The 12,915-nt window shown below is 43.4% G+C and overlaps 1 protein-coding gene across 6 annotated transcripts in view; it reads left to right on the top strand.

The window, feature by feature from the left end:
* NOTCH2 (notch receptor 2) overlaps nt 1-12,915 on the top strand; it is a 189,906-nt gene that overhangs the window by 27,265 nt on the left and 149,726 nt on the right. The window contains exon 1 of one of the 6 annotated variants that reach the window (XM_031655585.1): nt 1,393-3,988. The exons of 1 other annotated variant lie outside the window; for it this stretch is intronic. In XM_031655585.1, the coding sequence (XP_031511445.1) occupies nt 3,520-3,988 (469 nt within the window). In that variant the 5' untranslated portion in view covers nt 1,393-3,519. Of the gene's footprint in view, nt 1-1,392; nt 3,989-12,915 lie in introns of those variants that run through there. 4 more of the 6 variants (XM_031655583.1, XR_004178395.1, XM_021922897.2 and 1 more) reach the window with 4 other exon arrangements.

Here is a 12,915-nt window from a genome sequence, read left to right as displayed (position 1 = left end):
GACAGAAATAGTGGGGGGTTTGTCTCAGCTCACTAATTACTTATTTAACCTTGGGCAAGATACTTAAAGCTCTATCTCAGTTTCTTCATCTGCGAAATGGGGATAATAATGACTGGGGTGCCTATTTCCCACGATTGTTTTGAGGATCAAATGAGATAATATACTTAAAAGTGTTTCTGGAACGTCTAAATCACTGCACAACTGCAAGGCATTATTAAAAGAAATCTTCCTTTTAATTCCTGCTTCCACAAACATCTCATCACATATCCTTGGGTTCCTGGGTTACATGGAGAGATTCGTGGTGTAGCTCAATCTGTGCGTCATAGCTACCCCAGAATCTCTTCTTCAACTTCTCCAACACAGTAAGACATTCTTCCAGTCTTGCATAGCTCCCCAGTTTATATAGATATATATGTTCCTCATTCAGCATTTATGTAAAACGTATATTATTGAGCACTTACATGATAGAAACTGGGGCGAAACAGAAAATAAGACAGAGCCCCTGCCTGTGCGAGTTTTTTACAGCTTATTGGCTCTGAGAGGACAGACATGAGAACAAATAAGTGCCCAATTCTGCATTTATTTTGGAAGGCAGTTTCATGTAAGTTTAAATTAGTAAAGATATAGATGTACATTTTTAGTTTTGATTAAAACTAAAACAATTGGTAGCCCTTATTCATATTTTTCTATCATTAAAACTTATCTTTAAAACATGTCTTCAGTCATATTTTTCCCTTACTTCCATTCATACTATTTACTCTTTACTTCTCTTGTCCTTACCAGAATGTATGCAGTAAGTTTCATATTGTAACACATTTAACAAAAGTTATATGTGAACATAATAGCTGCTTTCTTTAAAACGGTTACTTTGAGAAACTGCATACCTATTTTTTTTCTTTTTTTTGAGACAGAGTTTTGCTCTTGTTGCCCAGGCTGGAGTACAGTGGCACGATCTTAGCTCACTGCAACTTCTGCCTCCTGGGTTCAAGCAATTCTCCTGCCTCAGTCTCCCGAGTAGTTGGGATTACAGGTGCCCACCACCATGCCCGGCTCATTTTTTTGTATTTTTAGTAGAGATGGGGTTTCACCATGTTGGCCACGCTGGTCTCGAACTCCTGACCTCAGGTATCTGCCTGCCAAAGTGCTGGGATTACGACATGAGCCACCACACCTGGCCTGCACATTTATTTTAATAATGTTGTCATAGCTACAGTCACTTCTAGAGTTGCTCTTTGGGGATAACTATCTTATATTCTTCTGAATATATTTTAATAGTGACAAAACTTATCTTTGCAAGTGATTTTTAAAATTTGTATGCAGCCAAGTCACTATGAATTATCTTTAGTGAGTAAAGAGGAAGATGAAACTGGTAACACTGTGGGTAAACAACTGAAAAATAGTGTTATCTTTCTCTGAACATATTTGCACAACAGAAATTCCAAAAATGTTTTGACTACGCTATTTTTGAAAAGAGTTTCTAGTATTCCAATGTGACCACTTTCACTAACAGTACTTGCTTACCGTAAGTGCCTGCTAACATACAGTTTTGGAACTTCATAGGTCTATGCCCATACTGATTTGCACTTGCTTAGTGTTGTTTTACATTCTAGTTCAACATCTATTATGTGATAGACACTGGGGATGAATAGGCTGTGGTCCTTGCCCATGAGGACCTCAAAATGTAGTTGAGAACACAGAAATACAAAGTGTCCTGTGTGAAAAATAAATATCGGTGTAAGATAAAGAAGTGGCAGTGGAAGACAGTGGAGGGACTGTCTGTTAGGGGTAGGAATTTATTGCGATGTCGGCAAAGCCTTCTTTGGACTGAAGGATGAATTATGATTCGAAGTTCATTACGAGGAGGAGGGAAGGGGACTACAGGAGTCATTCCAAGCCAAAGGAACAGAAGGTACTGGGACAGCAACAGCAAGATATGTTTGGGGGAATCTCAAGTTAGTCAATACTGTTATTGTGTGAAGTTCACAACAGGGGCAGGGAGGACAGGAGATGGGGCCCAATGACGAAAAGGCCTTGTATGTACCATTTTTAGAAGTTTGAATTTTACCCTATAGGAGTCAGGGTAGGATTTCCCATCCCAACAGGATTGTAAACTCCCACATCCAATTAGTCACTTCCCCACTTTTTTTTTTCTTTTTCTTTAACATTGTCTCAGATCCATTCCTTCTGAAATCTACCTCATTAGTTCAGGTCTTCTTAAATTTGTGCCTGGACTGTTTCACTAACTCTTGACTGGTCCTGGGGCTCCAGTTCACCTCTTGCTCCCAACAATCAATTTTGTACAGGATTATCAGAGCAATCTTCCTTTCCATCAGTCTCAACTCTGTTTAAAAACTTTCAATAGTTTTCTGTGACCTAAGAGGTAGCTGCCTCCCCACCCTTTCAGCTTGCCATTCAAGGCTGCATAATTTGGTTCCAATCCCCTTTCCCTCCTTGACTCCTCTCACTGCTAACAGAGCCAGAACTCGTTTACTTACTCTTTTGACTGTACCTTTGCTTTCATGAGGGCTCTTTCCTGGAATGATATGTCCATACAACTATTGCTGTTGTTCTTACTTTTAGCTCTTTTCTTAGTAGCCCATTTGTACCCAGGCTTGATCACACCCCCTACTCTCCTGCCCTGCAAGTAACTACTATTCTGGTTATAGTCTCTTAATATCTATATCTATATACATGCATCCACAGATAATGTGTAGTATTGTTTTGAAAACAATATGCATAAATGGTATACTTTGTCTCCCTCTGCGATTAGTTTTGTCACTATCATCTGGTTTTTAAGCTTTACCCCTATTGACATAAATATAGTCTTTTCAGTTAGTGTGTTGCATTTCATTTTATAAATGTACCATACATCATTCATCCATTCCTCTGAGAGTGGATATTTATGTTGTTTTCAAGGTTTTGCTATTACAGTGTTAGAATGAATATCCTTAGCTTAGCTGGTCTCGTCTTATACAAATTTTACTGACCTTTCAAGATCCTGCTTTCATCCCAGCTCCTATGTGAAAGCCTTCCCTGAATCCTCCAGCCCACAGCGGCAAAGTCTTGGTCCTCAAAGTTGCTTGTGCATCTTTGGTATCATTCCACTGCCAAACACACAGCTACGCAAAGTAAGGCACTTAAGAAATACTTGCTACACGGATGAACAAATGAATGAATGAATGGGGCAGCACCACTCCATGATGGCTCTATTCCTTTTTAATGGACTTTGGCGCCTTGGCCCCCTTTTCTTCTTTGACAGCACTGGTCCTACTCCAGCGCATTCCTCTAGCTAGCAAAGCAGTGTGTGGATGTGTGGGTGTTGGGGGCGATACAGACCTCACTGGATGAGGGCCGCCTCTCCCTGCAAGTTCACGATCCCGGCAAACTCCAGTGCTTGAAGTTCAGAGCCCTACCCCACTCCCCTCCGCCCCAACGCCCCTTCGGCACGGACCCGGCCAGCGAGGCACTGCAGCCCTGATCGAGTGAAGGCGCTGCGGCCCCCGGGGCGGCTGGAGAAGGATGCGGCCGGCACCGATGACTCGTAGTAGATCCCTCCGCGCGGAGCTCGGGCCGGCGCTTCTTCCTGCGGGAAACCCCTGGGTGCCCAAGACGGCGGGGCCGAGGCCGCGGCGACAGTGGGGCGGGGCTTGCGGTGGGAGGAGGCGGCTGAGGCGGAAGGACACACGAGGCTGCTTCGCTGCACACTCGAGAAAGTTTCAGCCAAACTTCGGGCGGCGGCTGAGGCGGCGGCGGAGGAGAGGCGGACTCGGGGCGCGGGGACTTCGGAGCGTAGCGCCAGGGCCTGAGCCTTTGAAGCAGGAGGTGGGGAGGAGAGAGTGGGGCTCCTCTGTTGGGACCCCCTCCCCATGTGGATCTGCCCAGGCGGCGGCGGCGGAGGAGGAGGCGACCAAGAAGATGCCCGCCCTGCGCCCCGCTCTGCTGTGGGCGCTGCTGGCGCTCTGGTTGTGCCGCGCGGCCCCCGCGCGTGGTGAGTATCGGGCTGAGGGGCGCTGTCCGCGGCGTCCGGGGCCGCCACCTAGGGCGACCCTTCTCCCCCTCGGTCCTCCTCTGTGTGGGAAGGCCAGGTTCGGCCGTCGGCGCAGAGCGAGGCCACTCGCTGGGTTCCCGAAAGTTTGGACATCGCCGAGGGCCCCTCCCGTGGCGCCCCCGCCAACCCCCGGGGTTCCCCGCCGCCTCTGCTCCCCGCGGCTCGGGACCCCTCACACGCCTCCTCGGCCGGAGGGAGGCCGGCAGCAAGTCTCAGAAACTCCCTTTTCCTAGTGTCAGGGTGCGGAGAGGTGGGCAGTTTTGCCCTTCAGGTTCCGCGTTTCCTGGGGTCGAGCGAGAGCCGACGGCGGGCCTCGGAGGGGCTGAGCGAAGGAATGCCAGATTCTGGCGTGGAGAGCGGGGGCAGGGCCGCCAAGCCAAACGGCCTGCACCTTCGCAGCCAGCCTCAGCTTTGCCGGGGGGCGGCACACGGGCCGGGTGTGTGGGCTTGGTTTGGATGGGGACTGAGTTTTGCGGCGCGCCTGAGTTTTGACACTCCGATCCCACCGAAAGTCCGGAGGAGCCGGGTGTACTGCTCGTGTCTTTGAAAGGTGGAGGCAGGAGAAGTAGGGCAACTGGTGTGGCTGCATGCTGAGGCACATGATTTAAAAATCTCAACTGCTGTTATTCTTTCCGAGGCGCGGAGCTCTGCTGCTCTTTCAGGCTGTGTCCAGACGCAGGAATGTGGTGTGACGATCACCAATTCCTCCAACCTGGCAGCAGCATTTGCTGCTCCTTTGGCATGGCTGGGGGTGGGGCACGGGCGGGTGAGGAAAAGTGGATACGTTAATTCAAAGGGCTTCCTTAGAAAGCTTCTTTATGGTTGGATGTTTCTAACACGGTTGGACCGAGGAAAGGGAATCAAATCGTGTCTTCCCCATCCCACCCACACTTTTAGATTATTCATTTCTTCAGACTCTATAGTGGAAGTAACTTGGGCTTTGGAGCCCTGCTTTGTAATCCTGGATTCAAATCCAGCTCTGCTGTATGAACTCACCAATAAAATAGGGATGAAATTATCCAGCTAATAGGATGAATTAAAATAATGTATATTAAACGGATGACACTCTAAAGGTGTTCATAAAGTCCTTTCAGGGCCGAGGCTGTGTTTTACTCTTTCTGAGATTGATGCTCCCAGTGGGATGGTGTTTTGTGCATTTTTGTTGAACGGTAAGGAGCCCCTTCTTTTTCTGAGCCTAATCTGAACAAAGATTTTTACCTTCACCAAAAAACTAGTACGTGAACTACATCTTTTTTCAGATAAAAGGTTAGGAAGATGATGAGCTTCAGAAAAATATGGTCTTTGTTCATTGTTAACAGGCAGTCGACATGTCAATCGCAGATGTTTATAAAGAGAACAAGGTTATTTATCACCTGAAAACAGTAGTGGGTTGTTCAGCACCAACTAGATACTTCTTGGAAAGTTCAAATTTCGTACACGTCTAGGTCACTAAGAATTTCAGAAGTGGACCAGGAGGCTTTGTAATGATGAAGCAGAGCTGTTGTTTCTGAAACATTTAATAAAGAGCATATGATGGTGTTTTTGCTTTTCCTGTTTCTTTGAGTGAAAGCTTTAAGTGTAGCTTTAGGATAGAGATGAGTATAATCAATGAGACAGTCTGAGGGTCATAATCCTTGGTCTGCCTTTAATTTGTTTTGATGAATAACTTAATCTTCATGATATGTAGTCTCCTCACCTATGAAGCAGGACTAAAGGAATAACCGGCTTTAGAGAGTTGTAGAGAATAATACATATGATTGTAAAGTGATTTGCAAAATTAAGTATTAAATAATCTGACTGATGTCAGAAATAGGATTACTCTGACACATAGGGCTTTTTTCATTCTAGGATCTCAGTGCATAAAACTATGCCCTCCACTTCTGCTGTGCTGAGGTGCTGTGATCATTAGCTAGCGTTTAGGTAGTCAAGTTGAGTGTTAGTCAAGTTGACTCAAAGGATAGGATTTGGATGTTTTGATTTTTAGACAGGTGTTCTTTAGATGCTAAACTAATGCAATAGAAGAGATTTAGAAGCCTGTTTCTTGGTACAAATCTTAAATCTTCTTAGAGTCTACAGTGAAGGCTTCTTGAATCCTCTTAATTTATTGTTGTGTTTTGCTAAGGTACCAATTACAGCACACCCTTCTAAACTTTTGAGTGTTCCTGTGTTTGGCTTGTGGCCAATTGTTAATTTAAACATCACGGAGTTTCTAAGGCAAGGAGATGTCAGCCCCTGTGTCTGATTGTCTAAACAGCTATCCAGGACCACCCTCTTGCTCCTTGTTTTCTTTTGCTTTGCAATGGGAAGTGACTCCGTGATTTTGCTGCCTGCTAGATCATTTCTCAGCTGAATTCTTCTCTTGCTTAAACAAAATCGGAGTAATTTTCTTTCAGATGGAGATGAATTTTAACCTAAAACTTTTTCCTTTCACTTTCTTGTTCTTTTTACATTATTATTATTCCTTTTTTTGGTTTGGTGGTAGGGGGAGGAGAGTGATTATTCCTAGTCTTTCTTATTTTTCTGAATGTTTAGATTTAAAAGATATTTACCCATAACTTCTTGGGATCTCTCTGCTCCATTCTCACCCTACTGCCTTTCCTGTAGGCTTCTATGGCATAGAGGAGCAACTTTTGGTTCACCGGTATTGTAGTTGCTGACTTCAGGACCTTTAAAGAATGTTTAAATTCAGTGGGATATGCTTGGATGCTTCAGAGCAGCCTTACAATACATTTTAAAAATATCACACCCACAGAAATTCTATTTTACCCACAACATTTGCATTGATCTGGTTCCCACTCTGTGATGCCATTCCTAGTGATCCTCCTCCCTACCTCTTCCATTGTGGTAGAAAAAAGCTCTGTGTCCTGGCTACATCAAAATCTGTTGGGATGAATCTTGGACTCAGCACCCAGGGATTCTGATAAGGTAAGTTTGAGAATCCATATTTTTTCAAGGTTTACAGGTGATTTTGACAAGTAACTTGGTTGCAACCCACTGATTCAGTAATTTTTTTTTTTTTTTTTTTTTTACCTTCAGGTGTGTGTATGAGGTCTTTCTAAATTTAAGAAATTTCCGTAATGAATGTGACCTTAGTCATTCCAGTGTTTAATGCTTCTGACTGAAGGAATTTTAAAATTGCTAACATAAGAGCTATAGAACATAATGTCTTTCTTCTGTTTATCTGGGTGCAATGTGTCTGCATTGACTCTTTGGAAGGGCTTCATATATTTGCATGATATTATAAATTCTCCACCTCTCCTTTTCCCTTTTCTTCTGTTATCTCTTTTTTCTTGTGTCATTCATATATGTCATTTTTTAACCCTTTATCTATATGTCTGCAATGATTTTAAAGTAAAAAACTGCAAGGCATGATTTGAATAAGCATATAATAAGAAATTTGACACCATTTTCTTTATATTGTGGTCACAGTCCATAGTTACATGCTTCCTTTCTTTTTTTTTTTTTTTTTTTTGAGACGTAGTCTCGCTCTGTCGCCCAGGCTGGAGTGCAGCGTCCAGATCTCAGCTCACTGCAAGCTCCGCCTCCCGGGGTTACGCCATTCTCCTGCCTCAGCCTCCAGAGTAGCTGGGACTACAGGCGCCCGCCACCTCGCCCAGCTAGTTTTTTGTATTTTTAGTAGAGACGGAGTTTCACCGTGTTCGCCAGGATGGTCTCGATCTCCTGACCTCGTGATCCGCCCATCTCGGCCTCCTAAAGTGCTGGGATTACAGGCTTGAGCCACCGCGCCTGGCCACATGCTTCCTTTCTTGATGTCTCAGTCAGAATGCCTAAATCTGAACTATTAATTTTCCTTCTACCCTTTCCTGATTTTCCTGTTTTTGTTTTCCCCACTTTCTCTGCTAATGACTTGAAACCAAAAGGTCTTCTTTTCTTTCTTTGTCAGTCTACCATATGCATAGTATTTTGGACAGATCACTGAACTAGGAGCCAGAAGACCAGAATTCTTTTCCAGGTCTGTTATTAATTGGTTTGGTGACCTTGTAGGAGAGCCACTGTTTTGGTACTTCATTTTCTAATGTACATTGTTCGTGGTCACAGAGCCAATTAGAGTTGAGACTAGAATTCTGTCTTCTGGTGTCCAGTGCCTCATTGACTGTCCACACTGCTTCTATCTCATGTACAAATGAGCTTATGTACACAAAAACTCTTATAACATCCTCAAGTGCTTATTGTTAATGTGTACATGAGGAAGGAATCGTGTCTTTTCATTTATGTGTTTATTCTAATGCCCACACCCCTACAGCTGTACCTGGCATGATGCCTTGGCATCTAATAGGCACACAATAAATATTTGTTCAGTCGGACAATTCCTTTTAGCCATTTTCTTATTTTGGACAACTGTGGTACTCCTAGATATTTTAAAAATAGTATTTGCAAGAGTCATGCTTACCTTACATTTGGGGAAAAACCAAATTTTTCCCTTCACCAGATGTTTCATTTAAACTTGTAATTTTGAATTTCTTTGTGTGTGGGGTTTCTTTCTCTCTTTTTCTGATCACTTCTGCAATTTATAAAGGTCACTTTGACTTTGGAATCTCACTTCAAAGGCACTGCCATCCACCCCCTGCCTCTCACTCAAATTTGCTTCCACTGCTTCCTGTATTACTATATTACTAGGCCAGCAATTTCTATTATTTTGTCCAGAATAGCCACACCTTTTTGTAATTTCATCATTTTGGGTACTAGTCATTTTTGGAATACTATTTTAAAAATTAGAGTTAACTAGGTTTGTGTTTGTTTTGATAATTTTTTTTGAGATTATTTTCATTGAGTGGGATATTGCAAACTTATACTGGACTGAGAATATGTACATTTAGTAAAGTATATTTGCTTTTTTTCCCCCACCAAGAGAGTCCCCTGAACACCCTACTGACAAAAACTAAAGGTGAAATATGATGAATAAATATTTGAGAGAATCACATGGTGTTGAGTTGTCTCTGCCACAAGATTTTGCTCCTTAAGGGCCAGGACTGTGCTACATACATTTCTTCTCTGTGCTACAGAACTTGTCTGGCATGTGCCCCAAATTCAGAGTCAACTGAGCAGCAGGTCTTAGTCACAGCATCTGTGACTCCTGCTTTCCCACCTTTAGAACATTCTACGGGAGAGGCTGATAGTGAGTTGGAGTGTGTTTCTATGTTCCTTTTTCCTTTGAAGGGATAGGATCAGTTGAAAGCTGACCCTACCCACAGACTTTTATGCTATCTGTTTTAATTAATTAAGGAGTGGCTGAAATTTTCCTCTTTGTTGACTTATGCATTGGCAGGAACTTTAAAATTCATCTAGTCTTTCTGTCCATCCCATGCTGGATCTGATGTTTACAACATTCTGGTCAAGAAGTACCATACTTTCTCTCTTCTTGAACATCTCTTTTGGTAGACAGCTCTGCCTCAGCAGTTTATTCCATCTTTGGCCAGCTCTAATTCTTAGAAAGATCTTATATTCAGCTGTAATCTGTCTCCTCATGACTTGTCCTCATTGACATCTACTCAGAAATTTGTCTCGGAGTCCTGAGACCTGTGTGGGTGATAGGGACCCAAAGAGGTGCTTATTTGTACACTTCACTGAACTGACATCCAGCTCTCCATAAAAGGAGTCAAACCCAGTGAGGAGCATGAAGATGACCCCATCTTGGGTGATTGCTCAGGTAAAGCATCTTAGCCCTACTTGTTTCATATCTCTCTGCACAGGTGGGCACTGGTGGGAGAATAACGTTTATCACGCAGTGTTTCCCTAACCTCTCTTATGATAAGAATAGCTCAGGTGTTCTCATGGAGATTCTGATTCAGTGCATCTGGGATGACATCTGGGAATTTGTATGTTTAAGAAATAGCCAGGTGATTCTTACATTAGGAAAGTTTTAGAATCATTGCAGCGTGAATCTGGGAAATCAAGGTGTTTGGTTTTTTTTGTTTGTTTTTTGAGCGTATTAGAGACAGGTTGCTTTGACTGGATCCTGTGGTCATTTTTCCCCCTTGGAAATGCCTCCTACTTGCTGGCCTCGCTTAGTACAGAGAAGGAAGCTGCTATGGTACAAGGTTAGTAAAGTTGTTTGTTTTCTCTCAAAATAAATTTGTGAAATCCAGTGTTTTCAGACTTCTGTTAGTGTTGTATGGCTTTGTTGGAAGCCTCCTTATTTCTTATTCCTCCATTAGAATGTTACCTGAGATGACAGAATTCATAGGAGTTCCACAGCCTTTTTGGTGTCCACTAAAGAATTCTGTCCTCAGCTGTTGCAAATAGTGCTTCCTTTGAGGATTTCTGCTTCATTAGCTCATGAACACATATTTGGTGTCAGCAGTTTCCCTCAGATGTGTTAGGGTGAAGAGATATAAAGGTCACTCATTTCTGGCAGTCCTGCTTTTGGGGTGTCTGGGCTGCTGCAGCAAATGGAATAAGAAAAAATAAAGGAGGAATCTAGGGCCTCTTGAGCAGAACAAAACAATCTGCAAGAAGGGGCACAGGATTGCCCCTCTCACAAAGACACTTGATATTACTGTCCTTGATAGGAAGAAGGAAGTGGCTTCAGATCTGAAAGGATATGCTCATAGGCTTGAGACAGGACAAACTGCATCACTGGTAGTGGTAGGAGGTTTGCTGTAGATCTGTTTTTTTCTCTTCTCTCTCCTTTTTGAGAGGAATATTATCTGTATGGCAGAACATACATTGTGGCCTTAAAAAGGAGAGTAAAGCCAAGAAAGGGGGATGATAAAGCCATAGCTTGGAGTAAGAAAAGCAAAGGAATTATTGTATTTGTGTATGTAAATATATAGATTTCTAAGTAATTCACTGGTAGGATCACTAGCCCTTGGCTCTAAGATTTACTGTCTTTGTAGCTCTGCTGTCTTAGTGGTATATTGGGGGAGCATTGTGGTGTGTTGTCACACTTAATTTGTGTGTTTCCCTTGGCATCATGTGGTAGCAAGTACAGGGTATTCTACTCTTCTAGATGTGTGGGAATCATTGACCAAGTAGAAAATATGGTCCTGCCCCCAAGGAGCTGACATCATCATGGAGACAAGACAGATAAGCACACAATTAGGAATATGAAATACAGCTATTTCATCATTTATCTATGTTCTCTGAAAGCAGTTTCCTGCAGTCAGGGTGACTCGGAGCTATAGGGTCTTGGGGGTAAACTTCAGGTCTTAATACCACCAGGGCAAGGCGACCTCCAGCTCACCCTTGCTGGGCTTGTCTGCTGTTGTGAGCTGTCTGCCATTTTCCTCTTTCTGTGTTGTAATTTAGAAGTATTAGAACTTGGCTTGGGGAAAAGACAAAAACCCCTTTGTCTGGTGAGGGTGTAAATATAAATTTGGCACATGTTGTGGTGTCTATTATGTCTGTTAGTGGGTTTGTGGCAAGAGAGAGTGCTGTGTTCTTAGTCCCGGATGCCAAGCCTGATCTAGGACAAGTTACGGTGGAAATTTCTTCAGAAGATACAGTTCTCAGTGACAGTGACTGAAGGAACTTCTCGTCATAGCCAGGCAGTGACTGAAGTGTGGTGTGGACACACCCAGAGTTGCTGCCTCAGGTGGCATTGATTAATCATACTAATATCTCCCTCACCCTTTTGTACTTGTCTTGGCAAAACCCTGTTCTACTAGCTCCCCAATAGTTTGGCCTTTACTAGATATGACTGAACAAGCTTTTGGGGGTTCACCTTAGTGTCCCTTGCCCCTCTTGCATTTCCAGCCAGCTGTGTCGCTCCAGCCATGGTACCCTGGGTCTTCTGGCCCGGCAGTGAGCGGCCAGGTTTTTCTTCCCATTGAACTGAAGCACCTTTCCCTGGAGGCTTGCCTAGGGCAGTTTCTGGTCTCCGAGTCAGTTCCTTCTGCAGGATACTGGCAGCCAGCAGAACTCTGGGTTATTTGAATACATCAGCCAAACATCTTGCCAAGACGGACTCATTGTTGCACAAAGACAGGTTGGATCTATGGGTGTTGCAGAACCTGTTTCTGGGTTAAGAGTAGCTCTCTCACCCTTATATATGTTTATTCATATGATGAATGTATGTGTGTATTTTGTGAAGTAAGGGAAACATGATGATAATATTGTGGTTGGAGTTAGATATTGTATCCTAAATATGTTGTCTTTTAACAAATAACATTCCTTTAAAATACAGTTGTGCTTGCTGAATAAGGTGTTGTACAAGAAGCTATGGTTACATTCTAAAATAAACTGCCTTGTTCTGAGGCAGGCACATTTTAAAATTGTTGTTGGCGGCCGGGCGCGGTGGCTCAAGCCTGTAATCCCAGCACTTTGGGAGGCCAAGACGGGCGGATCACGAGGTCAGGAGATCGAGACCATCCTGGCTAACACGGTGAAACCCCGTCTCTACTAAAAAATACAAAAAAACTAGCCAGGCGAAGTGGCGGGCCCCTGTAGTCCCAGCTACTCCGGAGGCTGAGGCAGGAGAATGGCGTAAACCCGGGAGGCGGAGCTTGCAGTGAGCTGAGATCCGGCCACTGCACTCCAGCTTCGGTGACAGAGCCAGACTCCGTCTCAAAAAAAAAAAAAAAATGTTGTTGGCTTCTTTTTCATCTCTTTTTATTTTCATCTTTTTTTGTGAGAAGATTCGGGACGTTTTTAAGCCTCAAATATTTTCAATAATCTGTTTTAACTGGTACCTAGCAGGGAGAGGTTGTTCTATTGGTATACTTAACCAACATTCAAATAAGAATAATTGAATACTGTTTACTCACTAATCTGTTGAGTTTCTAAGTATGAATAATCACAAAACTAGATAGTGCTGATATGTTAACTTCTCTAAATGGTAAATGTGGTAAGCAGCAAAGACATTTTTGTTTAATTCTGTCTTTCACATGCTTTGGTTCAGACGCTGC

The sequence above is a fragment of the Papio anubis genome, chromosome 1, assembly GCF_008728515.1.
Source record: "Papio anubis isolate 15944 chromosome 1, Panubis1.0, whole genome shotgun sequence".
Lineage (NCBI taxonomy): Eukaryota > Metazoa > Chordata > Mammalia > Primates > Cercopithecidae > Papio > Papio anubis.
The sequence above is the reverse complement of the archived record's forward strand: the minus strand, read 5'-3'. Positions and strand labels throughout refer to the sequence as shown.